The 22,649-nt window shown below is 41.7% G+C and overlaps 1 protein-coding gene across 1 annotated transcript in view; it reads left to right on the forward strand.

The window, feature by feature from the left end:
- The first annotated feature begins 313 nt into the window (after window positions 1–313).
- LOC146987898 (voltage-dependent L-type calcium channel subunit alpha-1D-like) overlaps window positions 314–22,649 on the forward strand; it is a 48,325-nt gene continuing 25,989 nt past the window's right edge. Inside the window, exons 1-3 of the mRNA XM_085777849.1 lie at window positions 314–651; window positions 3,323–3,779; window positions 5,978–6,083. Coding sequence (XP_085633975.1) covers window positions 3,469–3,779; window positions 5,978–6,083 — 417 coding nt within the window. The 5' untranslated portion in view covers window positions 314–651; window positions 3,323–3,468. The remainder of the gene's footprint in view (window positions 652–3,322; window positions 3,780–5,977; window positions 6,084–22,649) is intronic.

The raw sequence follows: 22,649 nt of genomic DNA on the forward strand, positions 1-22,649 counted from the left end.
CACAACTGGCTATAAAGCATTAATACACGATTGAAGAACCATAACAAAGTGTGTTATCCAGTTTATTTTCAATGATAAGCCACCGTGCAGATGTATGACTGTAGGAACACATCTTCTACCACAATGAAAAGAAGGACTTGGGGTCCATGGTGACCTTCACGTGATTAATGGATGCTGTGTGTGGTGGTGACGCCGTTTGAAAGGTGTCGCCTTGTATTTGGGAGGCACGGGGGCAGGTGACACTAGTGTGTTGGACTCGCCATAGCCTACTAGGCGATTAGACGCGAGCAGGGGGGCTCGTGCAGGAGCAGCAGCAGCAGCAGCAGCAGAGTCGGGCCAGAAGGAGGAGGAGAGCTCGAGCTCGCTCTCTGATCTCCACTCGCTCCGCGTGACGATAAGCAGGCAGCCGCGGACGAGGATGCTCTGTTGTCTGGTGCGCACTCTCCTCCTGTCTCCAGCTCTTCACCATCACCATGGAAGAGCTTAATTAATGCACACAGGCTCTAACGTTGTACCCTCCTGTCTCCGGGAGCTCATGTATTTGACACCGCCGTTATCCGAGACCGGATCTGCGTTTTTCACCCTAACCCCCGCAGCACTGGACCGAGGGAAGAGGAGGACCGAGGCTGAATTGTGAAGTCTTCAGAAAAGGTACATAGCTACAGCTCTGCTCTGCTCTGCTCCACACACCGAAGTTAGCCTCTTAGCATAGCCGCGCTCTCCTATACTGCATGCAGCCAGCGGTGATGCTGTTAATGATTAGAATCAGAATCATTAATGGCCACTTTTCCATCTCGACGCTGTCATGTTTTTTGGCGGATGCAGAGGAGCGGATTCATCGCCCTGTCACCAACAATACAAGACAGATGCGTTAGAGGAGAGGAGAGGAGAGGAGCGGAGAGGAGCGGAGAGGAGAGCATAGCAGCAGTCAGGGAGCTGACAGCAGATCAGCTCATCATGACCCGGACCGAGGCTGCCTCTCTAGCTCTATGTGGACCGGACACTGTGTGTTAGTTCTAGCCCAGAGTGTCAGAACATCACTGATTGAGGTTTGTTGTAATAAGGTTGCCAGCTGTTTGTTGCTGAGCAGCGGGGACCATCTGACGGCCGCGCTGCTCAGTTTTCACTACGAGCGCCCGGAGTCAGCCTGTCATTTCACATCGTTTATTTTTGGAGGAGGAGGAGGAGGAGGAGGAGGAAGGGGAAGGGGGGGTTCACCACATCTTACCTTGGTGGTGTCCAGGGAGAATTATCAACGCGCTTCACGGTGCTTATTGCATCAGGAATCGCTCTTTGAAAACGTCACTGTTGGTTTTCATCACGGGCGCACGGTCGACAGTGTCGATGCAGCAATGAAATTAATATTCCCCCCAAAAAAAAAAAAAAAAAAAGCGCATTTGATACGCATTGTTCACATATTGAGCTTGGACTAGCCTCGGCTACATGAAGCTCAGCAGCAGCAGCAGCAGCGTATAGCACAAAGAAGACAGAAAGCTGGCAGTCTGAATCCACCAGCAGACCTGTTAGTGTTAACATTACAATAACGCTCCTGTCATTTTTATGTAATGTAAAGATGAATTCTTGGAGCATCACTGCAATGTGACCTTTTCTTTTTCTTCCTCTGCGGGGCCTGCTCGCAGTTCAAGGACTTACACAAGTGATGCCTGAGAGTGGCAGCTTTGAATTTACAGGCTTAATGTGTGTGTGTGTGTGTGTGTGTGTGTGTGTGTGTTGTGGCTTGAGCTGCATGTCATCTGCTTGTAGCTTGTCAGGTTCAGTCAATTTTGGATTGTTTACTACATTTAGATTCTTGATGGAAATACCAGAGCAAGGCCATTATTTGCAGGGAGGCATGGTATGTGTCCCATTTGGTGTTATTATGCATAGAAAAAAAAACCTCATACACTGCTCCTGTGTCCTTCAAGAGACCAGTTCAGTTCAAGAATCTGCCCAATTTACTGTACTTTCTACTTTGCATTTTGCAGGTGTGTGCATTTTTATGTCCTTGCTTTCACAATGTCTGATATTTCTCAACTAAATCAAAAAAGTTCTCACGTGGCCTCACACACTTTTTGTTTGTAGGCCAGTAGGAACCTGCTGCAGCCTGTACCTGTTCAGAGCGCCTCCTGCAGCACAACAGAGCCCAGGGAAAGACACAGTTGGGTTTAGCTCCTCCAAATCCGCATACAGCTATAGTGTGTGTGTGTATGTGTGTGTGAGCTGGTTTGTCAGATCTGGACTTGGAACAAAGACAACACATTCAATTAAAGCAAAGCAAGCCTGTTTTATTCAGCCAATTTCATACCCAGGGAAAAACACGGTGTTCTTTACATGGAGGTAAAGAAGAAAAGAAAGAAGAAGACCCTGTGGAAAGTGACAGAAGAAAGATGACTAATACAGTTAACGATGGCCATTCACATAGACTCACATATAGATTGTTCAGTCACAAATGACATATTGAATGTTACAGAAACACGTTTAACGAGACATTTTCAAAGGAATGAAAGGGTGGAAACGTCTTGAGACCTGAAGGAGGCTGCTCAAGCACCTATAGGGATAAATACCAGAGCAGCCTGGTTAAACTTTGAATTGACTCTGGGTGGATCTGGAACATTAGGCCCAGTTGACCTGATTGGTATGAGAAGCCTTTAAAGGGATAGTTCAACATTTTGGCAAATTCACCTAATGTCATCATCCCTGTAGTCTTTGGAGTAGGTTCATTACCTTTAATTGTCGGTGCAAGCTGTTTTTAGATCGACGGGGCAGAGACGTGAGCTCTGCACGGTGCTGATACTTTCGCCTTTCCCTCATCTTGTGGACGAGTTGTGACCTGCACATTCACCACGCTACGAGATAATAACGCAGCTGTTTTTGAGGCAAACGCAGCCGGACCTAAATTCCAGACGTGGTTGCTCAAGAGCGTTTTGGAGTTGTTGGATTGTGTATTTAGTTTGATGAAGGAAATGCAAAAATACCATGCACCTCAAATGTCTTAGCTGAGCAGCTTGTGTCTCTGCCCCGCCGATCTAAAAACAGCTTGCACCGACAATTAAAGGTAAGGAACCTACTAAGACTATATGGCAATATGAGAATTTGCCAAAAATGTTAAACTATCCCTTTAAAAAGGTCCAATATTTAATGAAGCAATGCCCCGAGAGCTTCACAGACAGGCAGAGGAGTCTTTAAGTACCTTCAGGGCTTTGACTACACATGTGACATGCTCTGCTTTGGCCAAATAGCAGTATCAGTTCCTTTTATTGTTTGGACATGAGCAGAATGTACTAATGTCATCTCCTCTCACCTTTTTTTTTTTCATTCTCAGAGGCAAATTATGCCAGCAGCACCAGAGTCGCTCCCCCTGGTGACGTGCCAGCTCATTGGTCAGACCGCTCTGCCCTCCTCCAGCCTTAGCGTCTACCCCGGCAGATCCATGCTGCTGGATGCTCCTCACAGAGCCACACCCGCACCATGAGCGCCAACGGGCCCGCCCCAGACCCATCCCCAGCGGCTGCAGAAGCCCCCCCTAACGCCACTCCCTCCGCCCCTGCTCCGGCCCCGGCCCCGGCCCCAGCCCCCGCAGCGCCGCCCGCCCCTCCGGCCGGGCCCGCCCCGGCGACCACTACCATCCCGGTAGGTGCGTTGGCACAGAAGAAGCGACAGCAGTATGCCAAAAGCAAGAAACAAGGCAGTAACGCCAACAGCAGGCCGCCCAGGGCTCTGTTCTGCCTCAACCTCAACAACCCCATACGCAGGGCCTGCATCAGCCTGGTAGAGTGGAAGTATCCTTTACACTGACTTCTGGTGAATGGTTGGTTAGTTTGATCAACAGATTAGCCGATTGACATCAAATGAATAGGTAAATATTTTGATAATTGCTTAATTATTATGTCATTTCTCATGAAAAAAACCCCCCAAAAACACTGGTTCTGTATTCTCTGTTTCAGTGTGAGATTATTTGGCTTTTATCAAAACTACACATTTTGCAAACATCATCTCAGGTGCTGTGACACCCGTTTCATCATTTTGACCAAATAACTTAATTAATTCAGAAAATTGATACCAGATTAATGATAATAATAACATTTCTTAGTTGAAACCTTACTTCAACAGTGTTCAAATCGCATATAAATGTGATCAGGGTTTTTGCAGGGTCTTTAAAAGTCTAAAATTTGAAAATCAAAATTTTAGGCCTTAAAAAGTCTTAAATTCGACAAAGTATTGTGTTCAAGTCTTAAATAATTTTAGACAGGAATAAATTGTCTATGTCCATGTAATGCTACCTCAAATGCTCCCGCGACACTTCATTGTGCTTTTCAATGTATTTAAAACTACAAACGAGTCCAGCAACTAACGTATTGAAGCCAATTTACTTTGCAGGTAATTTTGTGACTCTGCATTTCTTTTCATGATATAGGTCTTTCATTCATAATGGTCTTAAAAGTATTAATTGTAAGTGAAACCTGCAGAAACACAAATTATTAGTATTACTTTATATAGTGCCTTTTTAAAGTAATTGAAGTCAGGCTACTTAAAATCAATAGGAAGAGGAAAAAAACATTAAAACATTAAACATTATATGTTTTGGGTTTAGAGAATTCTGTTTATCATGTGTTGATTTAATGGCTGCTAGCTGAAGCAAATCTTACATAATGGTACACTGCCGTTGTTGTCTGATATTCACAGGGTAAAATTCTCCTGTGTACCAGATTGAAACGGTTATCAAACACGTAGCGTAGTGATGACAGAAGACGACACAGCGAGTGTCCTGAATCCTAGTGGGGCACTTTGCAGACTAAGTAACTCAGCGCTGGCACAACACAGCTGTGTGACAGTCTGGTGGGTTTGAGGCTTAAGCAGATGTTGTCAACACAAAAGCCATCAGATGTTATAAATGAGATTGCCTACTATAAATTGCAAGGATACATGTCATAATCCACCTTTGTGTGTTTGTTGGAAAAAAAAAAAAGTCACTGGGGGATTTACTACCAGTCCACCGGGGATACAGCTGCTAGCTGGGTCTGCTTTCACAAACATGCTGCATGTTTATTGGTCATTTTGGACAATTGAGAATGAAAATGCTGTAATGTGGAAAGTGTGAGTTATTGCAACATTTAGGTCACAAGATTTCCCTCTTTATTTTATCTCTTTAGTTCATCATTATTTCCATTTTTTCACTTAGTTGCAGTAATGCAGCTTTCTGGTGACAGTCTGGTGAAATCGGCAAATTAAAGCTGAGTTTGTGAAATCTGGGTTTAAGAGTTAATCCGTATGGTGCATCAGTGTAATACAGTGGTTCACAAATGTTTCAGCTGGTGGCCATGTAGTATGAAGTTTAATCTGCTCCTTACCTCTCTCTTCACAGTGTACATATGATGACATACGTGACATATTATAGTAGTTCAATCTGTTTGTTTTGGCTTCTGTAGCTATTACCATCAATACAATAGGCTATAATACGAGTAAATGCCTAGCCTATTATTTTATATGAATAGTTCATGTCATGAATTAATAATGAACGAATGAATTTATTTATTTATTTCGAACATAAAAAAATAAAATTTAAAAACAAAAAATAGAATAAAAACAACAGTGTCTGAAAAGCAGCAGGTAGAAGTAAAACATATATGAACATGTCCCTTCCTTACTTATCTGTTAATAAATAAAACAGCTTCATAAATCAAATATAAACATACAAACAACTATCCCCAATTTATTTACAATCCAAATTATACACATTCATCAAAGTATTTACAATCCTAATATTATCCACCCAGTGGATATGAATAATAATGAATAATAATAACATAATTATTAATTGTATGATCATTGTTATTATAACAATTAATAATTTAACAATCAAACAAAATAATACCTTAACACATAATAATTTATTCATTCATATTATATAATGTATCATTTTATTTTGCTGTTTTACCTTATTGTCCTGCACTGTGTTTTCCTTAACTTCTCTCCTCAGGCCATTTGATATCTTTATATTAATTGCTATTTTTGCCAACTGTATGGCCTTAGCTGTCTATGTCCCCTTCCCTGAAGATGATTCCAACTCCACAAACCATGACCTGGTGAGTAGCCTTTCTACACCTTTGTCACTTTGTTGTTCTCCACTCCACTCTTCTCTTCTCTCCGCTCTTCACCCACCGGATGCCTGTTGAATCAGTGCTTCTACTTTTCACTCAACCACAGCCTGCAATCAGCGCTGCATAATTCGTGAACTGTTTGAGCTGACAATTTTCAGAAGAATGTGGTGTTGTTGTTTGCTTGAATTGGGCGGTGTTATCTTTGAATGCATGGACACACTCTTCATAGGGTTGTGCAATGTTAGTGATAAGGAGAATAGGAGGATTACTCCTCTAGTGCCTGTTACTGGCTTTTTGTTTGGTTAGCTTACATCTGTGTCATGTGTTATGTAATTTCAAGATAAGTTATGAAATGCATTTTGACTTTGTAATCCGTGCTGTTGATAAAGTTAGATTTTTTTAGAGATTTTTCAGCACTAGTACACATTCAGGCAATCTGACATCACTGCAAAATGGCAAACTCACTCACTATATAGTAAACCATGTAGAGAGGAGTGAGCGATTTAGTTGCAGGCTTGATCTTCAGCGCTCACGCTGAGAAACACTTTGACAACAGCGGTGCTTTATCATGTCATAGTTTTCCTGCTCAGAGTTTTATTCAGCCCTCTATTTTTAGATTTTTTCTCGTCATTGCACCACTCTGTGCACCTTATGCATTTATGTCCTGTGTGATGAATTATGGGTGATGTAGTGTTGTAAGCATTGTTCCACAGCTGAGGATGAGTGCGCTCAACAGAAAGCCTGACAGACACGCAGAATGTGGCCCTTACAGGAGCAGAATTCAGCTGTAGCGTTCAATGATTCATGAGCAGCTTATACAGCGTGTCTGCAGACATTTGAATGTTCTTGAAAGCGCCGTCGTCTGAGAGCGGGAACAAGTTAGAGAAAGGTTACCAGCCTGCTGGAAGAGACCGGGAGGAATGTTCCTTCGCTGCTGAACCCGCTGCGCAAGATAAGCTCCAGCTTTTTGGTTAAAAGTGTGTCTGGTCTACTTTAGCAAAGTGAGGTGTACTGCTTCCCGGTTTGACCTCCTGGAGGGTGACCTCAGGGTGTTTGTTTACACAGCGGTGGTGCATCAGAGGAAAGTGGGCCATCTGGGACATTACAGTGTCTGATACAGTACTATCTACACAGTGTGTTGTCAGTGTGTTTAGCTCGGAGTGAAATTTGAAGTGACTGTCCTAATACTGACCTGGGAGAAAATGTACACACTTACATAACAAATATGGGGGGAAAACAAAGCATCTGGTGATGTGGTGAAATGTTGTGAGGTTGGTTAGAAAGCTGCTGCAGAAGCACATCAACTGTCATGATACTGTCAGTGTAGCGTAAATACATCACACTACATCACAGTTATACACTCCACTAGGTGTCTGCTCGCTGGACTGAAGTCGTCACACACACCCCGGCTCTCTTTGTGTTTGGTTTGTGGTAACATCAGTCTGACCAGCGCCTGTACTGTTGATATGCAAAGGAGTGATAATGAAAATCAATCAATTCTAAATGTACAGTTTATTTACAGTTTTTTCCAATTGCTAAAACACAATTTTGCAAACTAGCCTGGTTTTTAATCAAAATACTTAAAGGGATAGTTCAACATTTTGGCAAATTGGCCCATTGGCATAATCCCTATAGAGAGCATAAGCGGAAGCAGGAAGTAACGTCGTTATGGGACCTCAATTCGGAAAAAGTCTCCATGTAAGTGAATGGGAGTCAAAGTTTTATTCCATGATCCGATTGAATTGTGCCATGAGAAAAAAATATGTCTAAAATATGTTTAAAACATCACGTTTCATGCCGAAAAATCATCAGTTTATCGTAAAACGGCAACGGAAGAATGTATTTTGTGTGAGGACGCTCTACGGGCTACAGACCTGGTGTCCCACAAAAAATACGTCACCAACTGACACGGGAAAGGGCGGCATTTGGTGTGTGACGTCACCTACGCGACGTGTAGTCTTTCTATTCTGGTTACGGATTCTTCGGAATTTTATTTTACAATAGTTTTTAGGGCTGTCCCGATTATCATATTTTGATCGCGATCATAGCGGAAATACTGAAAGTAATGGCAAACTAACACTGCATATCTCCTAAATCACAATTACCGATGAGAACCGGTGTCAAAAAGGAAAAAAAAATTTGATCACGGTTACCATGGTAACGAATGAAGCTTCGATTTTTTTGGGTCAGCCCTAATAGTTTTACAACAAACTGCTGATTTCTCGGCATGAAACGTGATGTTTTAAACAGGTAGAGGTCATATTTTTTTCTCATGGCGCAATTCAATCGGATCACGAAATAAAATTTTGACTCCCATTCACTAACATGGAGACTTTTTCCAAATTGAGGTCCCATTGTGACCGTTCCTTCCTGCTTCCGCTTAGGCACTCTATAGTTTTAGGAGTAGGTTCGTTACCTTTAATTGTCGGTGCAAGCTATTTTTAGAATGGCGGAGCAGAGCCGCGAGCTGCTCAGAGCTACGTTACAGAGGCTAATGGGATTTCTTGGTTTCCTTCATCAAACTCATCAAATACACAATCCAACAACTCCAACTTGTCCACGAGAGCGTTTTGGAGTTGTGTGTTTGATGACGTTGTGGATTTGACATCCACAACTTGAACAGAATATGCACATTTCTCAATTTAGATCATTTCAAGTTGATGGCAGGTGTTTACCGTGTTTTAGCAAGACCTTCTGAGCAGGCTTCATCCAAGCCCCTGAGGCTAATACCTGTGCAGCGATGATGGTCAGTGCTTCATATGGCTACAGCGGCAACACCTTTTCATCAACACCAAACTCTGCCCAGCACCCAGTCGTGCCATTAGCAAGACACCTGCCAAGTGTGAAGTTAGTTTGCGCAAACCATTCAAGAGCTTTGCACACTGATGCCGACAGGCACAGTTTTAGTGTCAACATCAAGCCAGAAACACTCAGATTGGGCCGTCTATTTCTGGCTCTGCAGGTTAGAGAATAACTGTGAGGTGACTCTGAGTGTTGAGAGAAGGTACTTTCACTTTCAGCTGAATTGTAGCTATTGTGTTTTAGATGGCTGTTGAGATAAATAGCTCTCAGTGACAGATGCCACTCACCAATATGTGCCAGGCTTTGCACTGATAACTGATCACGTGTGTAATGTTGACAGGCACTTCTTTCATTTTAGTAACCCTAAATTCAGGGTATTGTTAGACTTTTCCACAGCTTTCACTTATGTTAACATCACATTTATATATGTAACAGAGAGGAGTGCAATACTGATTCTAATACTACCTGAAGAGCGTCAAACTAAACAGCTAAGCCACATCTCAGGTGTCAAAATGCAAGGCAAAGAACCATGAAGTGTTTAACATGATGGGTAGTGATTTTAATAGTCCAAATTTGTAATATATACAGTAACTCTGCTATAAACAGTCCTTCTTCTCCTGCGAGGTGATGTTGTTATGTCGCATAAATACGTCGCTTCATAACATTCCCAAGGCAACAGGGGGGAAATGGCTGCTCCATGTGTAACATAAATATGCAACATTTTTTATGCACACTTTTTTTGCAACAAAAATGCGTTCCCATAATATGCAGGCTTTGGCTGACTAGTGTTTAATTATGCAATCTTTCTGGAGGGACTGTGTGAACACGAGTGTCAGATTGGATTTATGGATCAACCGTTAAAGAATGAACCTGAAACGCTACATTTCACGCAGCTCCTATGAGACGGTCCAGAGCCGAGCAGTGTCACTGATGTGACACACATGCTGCATGAAGAAGACCATTAGGTAGAGATGAGAGGACAAACTTACCATAATCCTTATAGAGCAAGTCTTCCACATCTGCACTGTAGGTTTTTTTTTCCTCATAGTTATACGGCATATTGAGTCTTCTCCAACATACAGCTTTACATTGCTTGCGCAGGACTTTGGTTTAATTCTGCAGCGTCAACAATAAATCAGATACCAGAGAGGGTGAATAATGCAATTTTTCCCTTTTCAGCAGAGGCTGAACAATAGAATACTTTGTAGGGCAGGTGTGCCAGCTCGGCCTTAGCTGCTCTACAGAACTCACACTGCACTCACAGGAGGAGAGGGAAAAATGCTGAGCTGGTTTTGCCACGGTAGCCGGCACGTAGGGCTGTAGTGAAGACTCGTGTTTCATAGCACTCTGCTCTGCAGCCTCACAGGTGGAGCAGCCACTGATCTGAAACCTGAGAAAGGTGTTGAGAAGACTGATGTATAAAGTAAAGATGGTGTTATGTCACAAGGCAGCAGATCCGTGCAGACTTTTACTCTTAGGGCCCTTTAAAGTCTGTTTTATTTTTTCCCAAATTCCTTTTTTTCCCATTTTAATTTTTGGAAATTCCTTTTTTTTTTTTTTTTTTTTACCTTTTACTCTTATTTTGAAATATGAAAGAATTTGAACAAGTTGTCACAATCTAATTTCAGATTCCTTCCAATCATTGCTCACTGCTCTTATAAAATGTTTTATTTTGCATTCTACATTCAAAAATAAAATTGGTATATATAGAAAATCTGTTTTATTTTTTCCCAAATTCCGTTTTAATTTCTGATAATTCAGTTTTTTTTTTACCTTTTACTCTTATTTTACTACCAAAGAGAATGTGTTTTTAATGTTATTTACTACACAAATTTAACAGATATTACTTTAAATTTATTGAGGTAACAATAAACAACACTTTTCCTCCATCTCCATACCTTACTGCATGATGCAACACAACACTGCACTATAGCTACTTTGAGTACCAACAAAATATTAATGCTTGAGCTTTAAACTGTTTCCAGTAAAATAAAATAAAAAAATCCTTGTTTTTCACATGGCTTTTGGACAATAGGTGGTCATTGCATGTATTTTTACACTTCCAGTCAATAGAATGTTGACAGAAACAACAGTTCAGCTGACACATAGAAGTCACCCGGGAACTGCTTGGCTCGGTATTGAGGTTAGTGTCGAGTTTCTTAGTTTTGTCACCGATGCAGACAGAGCCGTATGGGCAGCCTCTTCACTATGCTTAAGGTGAAGCCCGGCTGTCGGAAAGTCGCGTCGCTCACACTGATTACAATGGGCGATTCCGTCCGGAAATCACGGGGCCCTAGATACACACCTTCTAGGCTTGTGGATGTGCAGCTCAATTGACTCGGTGCATTGTCAGTAAGCTCACACTCTCAGTTAACATGAATTCCTGAAAGGTAGAAATGCTGCTGCTATTCCTTTGTGGGTGCAGTAGTGTGTAAGTGGTGTCTAGGTGCTGCAGAGATGCTGTGAGTTAGAACAGTGTAATGCTGCAAAGTCATAGAGGCCTTAATAGCATGAGTGTGCCCGTCTTGTTAGTAAGGCTTGGTTAAATGCAGCAGCTCATTATAAATAGAAAGCAATTTCCTCCTCAGGCAGAACACAGGGCAAAAAGATTGGGGTCCTGCTACCACCAGGAGGCACAAGTGAGTAACAGGATGTAACGAGGACACATACACACACGCGTTGTGAAGACAACAAACTCTGTCAGGAATCTGCAGTTCCTTTCTTCATCCCTCTCTCGGCTCAGCTCTCTCCTTTATTTAGTCGCTCCACTGTAATAGTAAGAAGTGCGCCGCAAACACAAACCCGTTCTCGCACGTGACAGCGTCTCCTCGGCACCCACCTTGTCTAGGGGACAGACAAATAGTCTACGAGCCTCCTGCCTTTGCTTTAAGGTCATTTCTGACTTATCTATCTGAGACTCATCACCCCGGGCAGCTCCTGCTGAAGGTAGCTGAGCAAAAACAATGACCTTTTCATGGTGAATATGATTCATACATCTCATCCTTTGTAAGGAAACATGCAGCGATTTGCGTCTGGTATCATGCAGTGTTTGCCCGTATCATTGTTATTGCATAACTCTGGAGCTGCAGTGCTATTTATTTTACTGGGGACAAAAGGACACCAATGTAAAGACTGAAAACGTCCGCGCACGAGCCAATACAGAGGTCGTATGGATGCCAGCAGGGGACTCACAGTTTGAGTCAGTTTTACATCTGGATGCTGGTACATTTTTGAATGTGAGGAGCTATGATTGAAGTGTGCTATGAATATGGCAATCCAGTTCAATTCTGGATGAAAATAATTTCCTTAAATATGTAGAATTATATAGTGTAACATCTCAAGAAGCTAAGAAGACAAATGTGGTTTATGTAAAAAGGGCGGTCAGGTCATTATAAACCGTATAAATCCGTGGCAGTTACTTGCTTGTCATCTCCCAGCAATGTTATGTTGCTGTTTCTACTATAAACACTGTCATGTCTTTCACTGTTGTTACAAAGGCTTTGAAGAAATTATGTTACATTCATTTTATTGGTAACACTTTATAATAAGTACACACTATTAAGCATTAGGTAAGCATTAAATACTGAATTCATCATTCATAACACATGAATACTGTGATAAGCACTAACTGTATAACTACATACTAATGAGTATTCATGTGTTATAAATGAAAGAATTCAGTATTTATTAATGCTTAAGTAATGATTAATAGTGTGTACTTATTATAAAGTGTTACCATTTTATTTACACTCTTTTGGACAAATTTTTTTTAACATTTCATAATATTAAGGTGATAAAAAAAAAAAATCAAACAAACCTTTACTGCAAAAATCTATGTATCATATATGTATCTTGGTATTTATGATATAATCACATGAGTCCGGCAGATGACAGACGGCAAACTGATGTCATTTTAGTGGAGGAGAGAACGACGGTAAAACTTGGGAGAAGCCGGCAAAGAATACCGGCGACGGCAACGGCAAACAGCAATGCTGTCTGGAGCTAAAATATTTTAACTTTTGCCATCCACTGCGACGGTATCCTCAACCGGATGTGACGTATACGTTGAGTATGTCGACATCGCCATAGCAACATAGTGATGTGTGCCGTCCTGTCGGACCATTTGTTTTTACTGTTCTGTCCAGCGGCATTGGCCATCCATGATTCCATGTGAACGCAGCATTAGCTTTAGAATGCAGCACAATAACGTCAAGGTCACACTATAGCACATTGTAAATGTATGTTGGTTTGAATGCCAGGCTATTATTGGTGTGAAATGCTCACACACTGACTGTACACCGCAAAATGAGCAACTATAGTAACAAGGAGAAGGTCTTTCCTGATGTAAATACATCCCAGCAAGCATTACAGTGCTGAACTTGTGAGTGGAAGTCAATGTCTGCTGACTGATCACAGTCACTGGAAATGTCTGTGTGTGACATCCCGCCACTGAGAGGAATCCACTGCTTCTTATCAAAGAGCATCAGAAGAATTCTTTTGAGTTCATGGTTTACAATATTGCCAATGCTTCTATAATGTCTTCCCATAAAACTATCTTAAGGACACAGATATCATCTATACATATTATGTCCCCTTTCAATAAATTAAAATCATTCCCAGGTGTCTTAAAGACATGTCTGTGACGGTCAAAATACCCCAAGGATGAAACATCACGGCTCTTTTCATCCTCTCAAAACAGCCCTGTTCAGAACGGCTGGCTTCAGTGCCTGTCCCTTTAAATGCAAATGAACCACTGCTTTCCCCGCTCCTTCTACTGCTACCAGGTAGGGGTGAGGTTAAAGGTAGGGTCTGGAGTTTTGTTCATTGCAGTTTGTAAACAAAACAAAACATTGCAGTTTGTAAACAAAACATAGAAACTCAGCCCCTCCTCTCGGGCTAAGCTGTGTAGCCTCCTGCTCCAGACAGCAGCCGTTGTCAGAACCGCAAAGGAAAGGAAACACAGTCAGACAGAAGTGCTGGAGCCGTGGGCCGATTAACCGACCTTTCGCCAACACCTAAGGTATGTTTTTATGCTGTTGTGGTGAACTAAGAAGCGGGTGTTAGCGGCAGATGCTAACTGCTACCGCTAGCCGAAGTTAGCATCGAGCTAGCTCACTACAACGGCCCTCATACGTGTTACCAGTGTCGGTGACGGTCGGGAATCGGTCCGCGGCTCCAGCGCTTCACTTAGACTGTATTTCTTTTTCTTTGCGGTCCTGACTACTGCTGCTGCTGAGAGAGAGAGAGACTCGGCAGCATCAGAGACAGCTAGTGCGGCTAGCAACCCTGAGCCCTCCTACTCTGCTGCACGTAGCTTCACCTGAGCTCCGTCATTGGCTGGAGAGAAAACACCGACTCTCTCGCCATAGATATATGCTCTCTTGCGACTCTCTCGCTCTCCACCCAGAAACGTCCACATGCATAACAAAACCTGAACAAAACAGAGCAAAAGACCAAAATACAGGCAGGGGGAGGGGGCGCTACAGACACAGCCCCCACCACACAGGACTAGAAGCCCATAGGTGATGATTAAGACGCATTTCATTTGTACAAGTCTAATGTTTATTTTTGGGCACAAAACTCCAGACCAAACCTTTACTGTAAGCAAATTTGAAAGCTAGTTACATCACTGGAAGACAACTGGGGGAACAGCTCATAAAACCACATGGATTACAACATAGGGAGCCTGAACATTACAGATTTTTCTGTCAATTCTCATATTTTGGGGACCAGAAGGCAAAAAAAGAGCCTTCAAAAAGTGATATTTCCATAATATGTCCCCTTTAAAGAATATTACTGACACCAAGATCAGAAATGGATTTTTAAAATACAGTTTTATACCGTTCATTATCTGGTTTCTACTACGCTGCATGGTGTATGAGCATTTAGCATATTTTCCTTGTTTTGGGCTTCAGGCTCTGTGTAAGCTGAACAAAAACAACAAGAACAAACAAGCCTGGTTATTTAGTTGTACAGCTTTTAGCCAGCAGTGCACCTGCTGACTGAGTTATCAGCCAGCTAAAACACTTAGGGAGTTATTGACATGTATTTCCATCCATGGAGGGTTGTAAAGGTCCATGTGTCAGTTTCTTTGGCGCAGCGACCGTATGGCAGTAGTGTAAATTTGGACATGTATATGTAACGGGCGAAGCAGTTGGCTGTGTGTGTGTGTGTGTGTATTCTGGTTGGCACAAGCAGCAACGTCTGGACTGTGGACTCCCATAGAGATGATGGTAGAAGTATGTGTTTAGTCACTTAACGTAACTGCTCATTTGTGGCTCACACCAGCACTGTCCCTGCTTGTTATCTTGGATGTGTATTTCTGCGTGTGTGTGTGTGTGTGTGTGTGTGTGTGTGAGTGAGAGAGTGTTTGGGTTGTGTAAGTGAGAGAGAGAGCGAGATGTTGAAGAGGGAGTCAGAGCTGCGTTAGCTTAGCTGTGTAGATACTTCCATGCATCCATGATGCTGCAACAACAGAGTGTGTGTCAAACAGGTCTCCTAAAGCAGAACAACAGACAATTTATGAATCAACAGATTTTTCCCCCCAGCTCTGTAAATAACTGTGTATCAACTTCAATGAATTCTCTATGCTTTGTTTTTGTACTTATCATCTCAGTGTTTCAGTGTGGAAGAGGATAAGGGCCACTGTGAAAAAAAGAAGTGAATTCTGTCTGTTTCCTCAGAGTTCTGAGTTTAAAGTCAGAATTAAAGTCAGAATTCTGACTTTTTTCTCAGAATTCTGAATTGAATCTCAGAGAAAAAAGTCAGAACTCACTTTTTTTTCACAGTGGCCCTTATTACGCATTTCAGAAAAGCCTGATGTTACGTACATTTCAGTTAACATAATTGTGTATGATCATGACATATTTGTATTTTACATCAAACTCACAATAGATGATAGAGTTTTCTTATGTTTCAACATCAAAATTACGGCTTCAACTCTCAGTCTGCTTAGCCAGTTATAAGATTAGTAACATAAACCAAAAGCAAAGAAAGAAGCACCAGTAAAGCTAAAGAACAGTCAGTATAAAGTGTAAGAATATAGTTGTAGACAATATACAGTAGAAATGAAGTGTGCTAGTACTGTGGAATTGTAAATGCATTACATTTTCAGTGTGCACAAAGTACCTGTGATAATGCACCATGGAAGTTTAACAGTCAAGAATGTCTTTTTTTATTTAATTTTTTTTAAAAGTCTTTTTGGTTCGTTCCTGTTTGCATAATCGTCACCTCCTATTATTTTACTCACCTTTTTACACTAAAACCGCTGTTTGATTTTTAGGTAAATGTGCACCCACTTCTCCGCCCACGGGAAAACGACAAAACAATAGATTGAAATGCAAAACGTCTGTTGTGAGAGAGGGAGCTGGACACCGGCGTTGTTGTTGTGCTGCTCTCTTGTCTGTAGCTTTGAAGTGGAACAGATTGGTGGGGTTATGGCATGTTTTTAAAGCATATGTTGATTGTAGTGTGTACAGAACTGTAGTGATGACAACATCTCTCCCATGATTATACTAAATTCATACATTTGATCATGTCATTTCCTGCCAGTAAACTAAACAATAACTATATTGAAATATTTATTTGTATTTCTATGTGGCTGATTCTCCCTACATGCTTGCACTGTGTGTGTGTGTGTGTGTGTGTGTGTGTGTGTGTGTGTGTGTGTGTGTGTGTGTGAGGGAGACTGAAGTCGACAGAGTGACAGAGTTGAATGTAACGTGTGAGGAATGATAACTCAGGTTGACACCAAATCAAAACAGGAAAAGGAGTTAAACCCAGACAGAACAACGGAGACACCTTCATGTGAGACAGTGTCTGCTGACTGTAGATCAGTGTGTGTGAGCCACAAAGCTATCATACATTTCAATAGAAGTGCAGCACTGAGCTGATGCAGCGTGGAGCTTTAGGAGCCAAGGTTTGGCTTTGGGGATCCTACTTTAATTTCCTGAGCTCGGTCATCGCTTTGGTTTCCATGGCAGCAGCTCTGCGTCTCATGTACTTCCTCCTTGCAAAGACACACACCTGCAAGCTTGAATGTGTGTTTTCACAGATGCGCCGAGCAGGAGCAGAACAATAACACTCACATGTGATGAGACACAAATGAACAAACAAAGAAAAAAAAGATGAGGAAGAAGGAGACGTTCATTTAAAACGTTTGTCATTTTTTGTCTGTGTGTTTATATCAGTCAGAACATCAGCTTGGCCAAAATGATGCGGTAAAAAATTGTAGAATTACTTCTTCACTAACATTCACATACAGACACTGACACAATGGAACAACATGAAGAAATGCTCCATTCCCACTTTACTGTATAAAGTGCAAAGTAAAGTATAGTATAGCAAAGCAAAGTATAAAGTATTTGAACCCTTTGGAATTTCTTAGTTTTCTCCTATTAATTGGTCATTTAATGGAATCCGATCTATATCTAAGTCACAAGTATAAACAAACACAATGTGCTTAATCTAATACCACACAAACAATTATAATATTTCATGTCTTTATTGAACATATCCATTAAACATTCCCATTGCAGGTGGATGAAGTGAAGTGTATTTGATAAGTGGTTGAATCTCCTTTGGCATCAACAACCTCAACCATACGTTTCCTGTAGCTGCAGATTGGTCCTGAAAAAACTGCTTCAGCTCACCCATGTCATTATAGGATGTATGGAGGTCATTCCACAGCATCCCTATTGGATTCAGGTCTGGGCTCTGACTGGGCCACTCCCAAAGGTGGATTTTCTTTCTTTTGAAGCTACTCTAGATTAGAGGTGGGTGCAATTCATCGATGTGGCGATGCATCGCGGTGCGTCTCGTGACGATTTGGCATCGATAAATTAACGTTGATGCTTTTCTGCAAGACCGGAACAAAAAACACGTAACCGGAACCTTAGCATCCACGCCACCCGGACTGTTTAGTGAGTGGGACCACAACAAATGGAGCTGAGCGGTCACTGAGCTATTAAAGTTAAACAGGTAACGGTTAGCCCTGCTAATTTACATAACACGTAAACAAAGTTTATGCCGGAGAAAGCTTCAGTGGCTGCAGCTGACAGGGACAGCTAACGGCAGTAGTAGCTAAGCTAACGGCAGTGGCTAAGCTAACGGCAGTAGTAGCTAAGCTCACGGCAGTAGTAGCTAAGCTCACGGCAGTGGCTAAGCTAACGGCAGTAGTTGCTAAGCTAATGGTAGTGGCTAAGCTAACGATCAGGACATCAACTGTTAAAACCCTCCCGTTGTCAGACACAACATGAAACTACTTCCGTTAGCTCAATCATGTTGTAACAGTGTTTCCCATGGCATTCATTTATTCGTGGCGGCCAGCCACAAATAAATGATGTCCGCCACGAATAGATTTTGGCTCGACCAACGCAATATCACTCCGTTTATTCATCTCTGAATAGCGCTCTTTCTCCGTTATTGGCGTTCACACACACAGAGAAGCGCGCATGCATGACAGCAGCATTTTTACACCATACCTACACAAAATACAAAAAATTTATTAATAAAAATACAAAAAAATAAATCTTAGTTACATCAGTCTACAAAACATTTTACCATTAGTGTTGTGGGGTGGCAAATGTCAGGCCTGCAATGAAAAGCAAAGCAATTAATGCAGAAAACTAGGAAATTCCAAAGGGTCCACATACTTTTTCTTGCCACTGTAAACTCTGAAAATGTGTGAGTGACCTCAGCAGGTTGCCCTCTGGCTGTCACAGGGTCGATCTGGACAGGTTGTGTTAACAGTGTTTTTCAACCTTTTTTGAGCCACAGCACATTCTGTTCATTAAAAATATCCCGCAGCACACCACTAACCAAAAATGTTACCAAATGACACAGTGCAGCCTAATATGAATGAATGAATGAATGAATGTATTTTTATTTTCGAACATGTATAAAAAAATATATGTAACTATTTGTACATACAAAATAAAGAAAAAAATAAAATAAAATAAAAATAGAGCCACGACATAACAAAACACAATATAATACAGTAAATATAATACCAATTTTGTCTCTTACAGTGTTGTTAGTTTGTTCTGACTCAGTATAGGCTAATGGACATTGCTAAGGCCAGGTCATTGTGCAGGCTTCTGCTACTACACCCATTGACATGAAAGAGTCCTATTTTATTAGCCAACTCTGCCAGACAGTCACTATTGCAGACACAGATGCTCAACAAAGCCAAATTATTTTTAGGAGCTAAATAATATTTGTTTGGACACAAACTGTTAACCGATAAGAAGAACTTTGGCCGATTCTTCTTCTTTTCCTTTCCTTTCTTTTAGCTATGTCAGTCAACTCATGGGGGCTTGTCAACACGTGCACACTTCCACTCGTGCCTTCAGCCATATTTTACAGCAAAGCGTTACATGAGAGGACTTCTTACACTTATGCTGTGCACTCCCTGTGATAGAAAGTCAAAACAAACTTTGAGTGCAACGCGTGCTTCATCCTGTAAGGATGGTGGCCCTAAAATAAAAGAGGAGACGCTCTCTAGCCGGCTCCCCCATCACTCACCTGCAGCTGCACAGACGAGCAGAGGGGCGCTCTGCTGTTCTGGCGTGGATCTGCCACAGCACAGCGGGAGCAGTGTGTGTGTGTTTTATATATTTATCGGCAAGAAAAAAAACAAAAAAAAAACACAGTTGATCATCCTCTTGATCACCAATAGAGGACTGGCCACTCGGCACAAATCTAGTCACAGACACTCGATGGAGTGTTGGATCTCATCCGTTAACGGTTATAATCGCTTACAAGCATCAGTTATCAGTCTGAAAAAAAAAATCAAAATGTGCATCCCTAGTTTGGAACAATTAAGTTAAATTTACCTTAAATTTCCTTAAATGTACTGGTTTTAAATGTGGACCCCAGGGAGACCAGCGGCGTTCTAGAGCGCAGTTAATGGGGGTCCTAACAAATAAAACAAATAAAACAAATTAAGTTTGTTTAAATTTGATAGTTTTCCACGGCACACCTGATGAACTCTCACGGCACACTAGTGTGCCGCGGCACAGTGGTTGAAAAACACTGTGTTAGACCACAATTCAGAACTCACGCTCCCTGATCTCTGGCAACCAAGAAACCCATTCCCATCTCCGTTCAGTGATCATATTCCTTCTCAGCTGTGTGTCAATTGTGTAACTTTAGGGCAAAACTAAGTAAAACCATTGGCAACCACCTTATGCAACAAAATATTCACTGTGATGGTCTTCCTCTGTGCAGATATGTACTTGGTAGTGTGGGTATGACCTGCACTTGGTGGTGTTTTCTTTGGCAGTGGGACATCTACATCCTCACACAACTCACTCCCACCCCCACAGCACCGCACACAGACACATAAACTTGTGTCTGCAATGCATTACACACAAGCCGCTCATACTAACAAACACAGATGGGCACAGCTGTGACACAAAACATGGTGTGAGTGCATGTCATGATGTTGTGTCTGGTAGAGGGGCGACTGGGTTTCAATTAGGGATGTCACCATTACTTGTTTTCACAATTAATTGCAGTATTAAATGCCATGATTATTTAATTTAATTTTAATATTATTTAATTCCTAAATACCATCACTTTCCAAAAAAGATGATGTTGGCGCAACACGCACGGAATGAAAACAAAGTTACACAACAACCGCTGTAACTTTGTTTACGTTCCTTGCCAGTTGTAGAGATGTGCACAAGTGTTAAATGGTAATATAATTATATTTGGACTATTTGATTTTACACATTCATTGTGTTGTAAAATGATTTATGTATAATAATCGTGATGATTTCTCTGACAAAATCGTACCAAGAAAATCTATAATCGTGACATCACTAGTTTCAATGTGATGCATGCATGTATAGGGCCCTATAAAATCCGTTTTCTTTTTTTCTCAAATTCCATTTTAATTTTTGGGATTTTTTTTTTTTTTTTTTACCGTTTACTCTTATTTTACTACCAAAAAGAGTGTGTTTTTAATATTTGTGACAAAAATTAAGCAAATTAAATTGAAATTACTTTAAATTTATTGAAGAACAAGCAACACTTTTCCTCCATACCTTAAGAACAAATACTGCATGATGCAACAACACTACACGATACTTTGAGTACCAACTTGAGCTTTAAACTGTTTCCAGTAAAATAAACATATTAGTTTAAAAAATAATTTCCTTGTTTTTCACATGGCTTTTGTACTACAATAGGTGGTGAAGGGGGAGGGGTGCATGTGAAACGACAGGGGGGGAGGGGGCTGGTTGTGCCACCCAGATTTGCTTCCGTCTGTGCAGTTTTCCCCAGATATAATTTCTTCTTCCACTCGAAAACAGCATTTCAGTCAAATTATGTCAATTTCCACAATATTCCATGTTAAAAACAGATTCCGTGATCATGGAAATCATAGACCCCTATGTAGAAACAAGACTATTTGTTACTGACTCTGTTACTGTTGAGATATTGTTCTATGACCATGTGACCCATGATCTTTTTACAGTCTCTTTTCTAATATGTGGGATTATTAAAGGGATAGTTCACCCAAAATTCAAATTTCACTCATTATCTACTCACCCTCATGTCGACTAAGAGCTGTGAGAATTTTCAGGGTCCTCCGTGCCTTCTCTGAGTTACGGGGGGGGTCCGCGTAGCAGTATTTGTCCATGGATACCAACTTTCTTCGTCCAAAAAGACACACCAAAAAACATCCAAATACCTCCATACTGCTCGTCTGTAATGTCCCTCTGGTATTGAAGCCCCGACATGAGAAATTGTTCCGCCGGTCAGGAAGAGCAGTGAACCGAGACACTGGGAGCTTCCGCTACAAACAAGCTTGAAATATAGACTTATTTAATTTTTTTCAGAACAATTTCTCATGTCTGGGCTCCATTACAAGAGGGACATTACAGACGAGCAGTATGGAGGTATTTGGATGTTTTTTGGTGTGTGGTTTTCGGACGAAGAAAGTTGGTATCCATTGACAACCATTATATGGACAAATACTGCTGCACGGACCCCCCTGTAACCCAGAGAAGGCACGGAGGACTCTGAAAATTCTCACAGCTCTTAGTTGACATGAGGGTGAGTAGATAATGAGTGAAATTTTAATTTTGGGTGAACTATCCCTTTAAACTTTGCTATATCTACTGTATATCCAAGTCAATGTACAGGAAGGTGTCAAAAAAAAGCCAAAAAATAAAGACAAACCCCATGTGTTGGACATCTATCCCAATATAGCCTGCACATTCAAGCACACTTATTCACTGTGCAAACCTGTAGGAGTAGGCGCTGAAGAAGCACTAAACGCTGGCTGCCCTCACCCCCCTCTGGCTGGGCTGCATGGCACTGACTGATCTATACAGACAGGGGGAAGGAGAGAGAGTTTGCCAGAGATGGAGAGAGAGCGTGGGGGGTGGGGGGGAGGGAGCTGCAGCAGGGAGTGATGTGGGAAGTCCTACAGAATATATGCCGGCTCATTGTGTGCACAATCAGATCCACAATGACACGATTCCATCCGTGTGACACTCAGGAGAGATCTGCTCTCAAACTGTCCCGTGACCGATGGCTGCAGGGTTCTGATCGGTTCACACAGCCACGTATCAGCTGCTTGCTGTGTTGTGTTGTGTTGTGTTGTGTGTCTCTCTCTGTGCTGTTTGCATGCACCCAGTGTGTACGCTGCTGTCTGCTGCCTGCCACATATGGCTCGCTTTGACATTGGTATTATTGCTTATAGTTTGTTGTGTTTGCTCTGCTTCTAAGCGCTGTGGT

The sequence above is a fragment of the Trachurus japonicus genome, chromosome 5 (genome assembly GCF_045865225.1).
Source record: "Trachurus japonicus isolate A0001 chromosome 5, Traja_1.0".
Taxonomy (NCBI): Eukaryota; Metazoa; Chordata; class Actinopteri; order Carangiformes; family Carangidae; genus Trachurus; species Trachurus japonicus.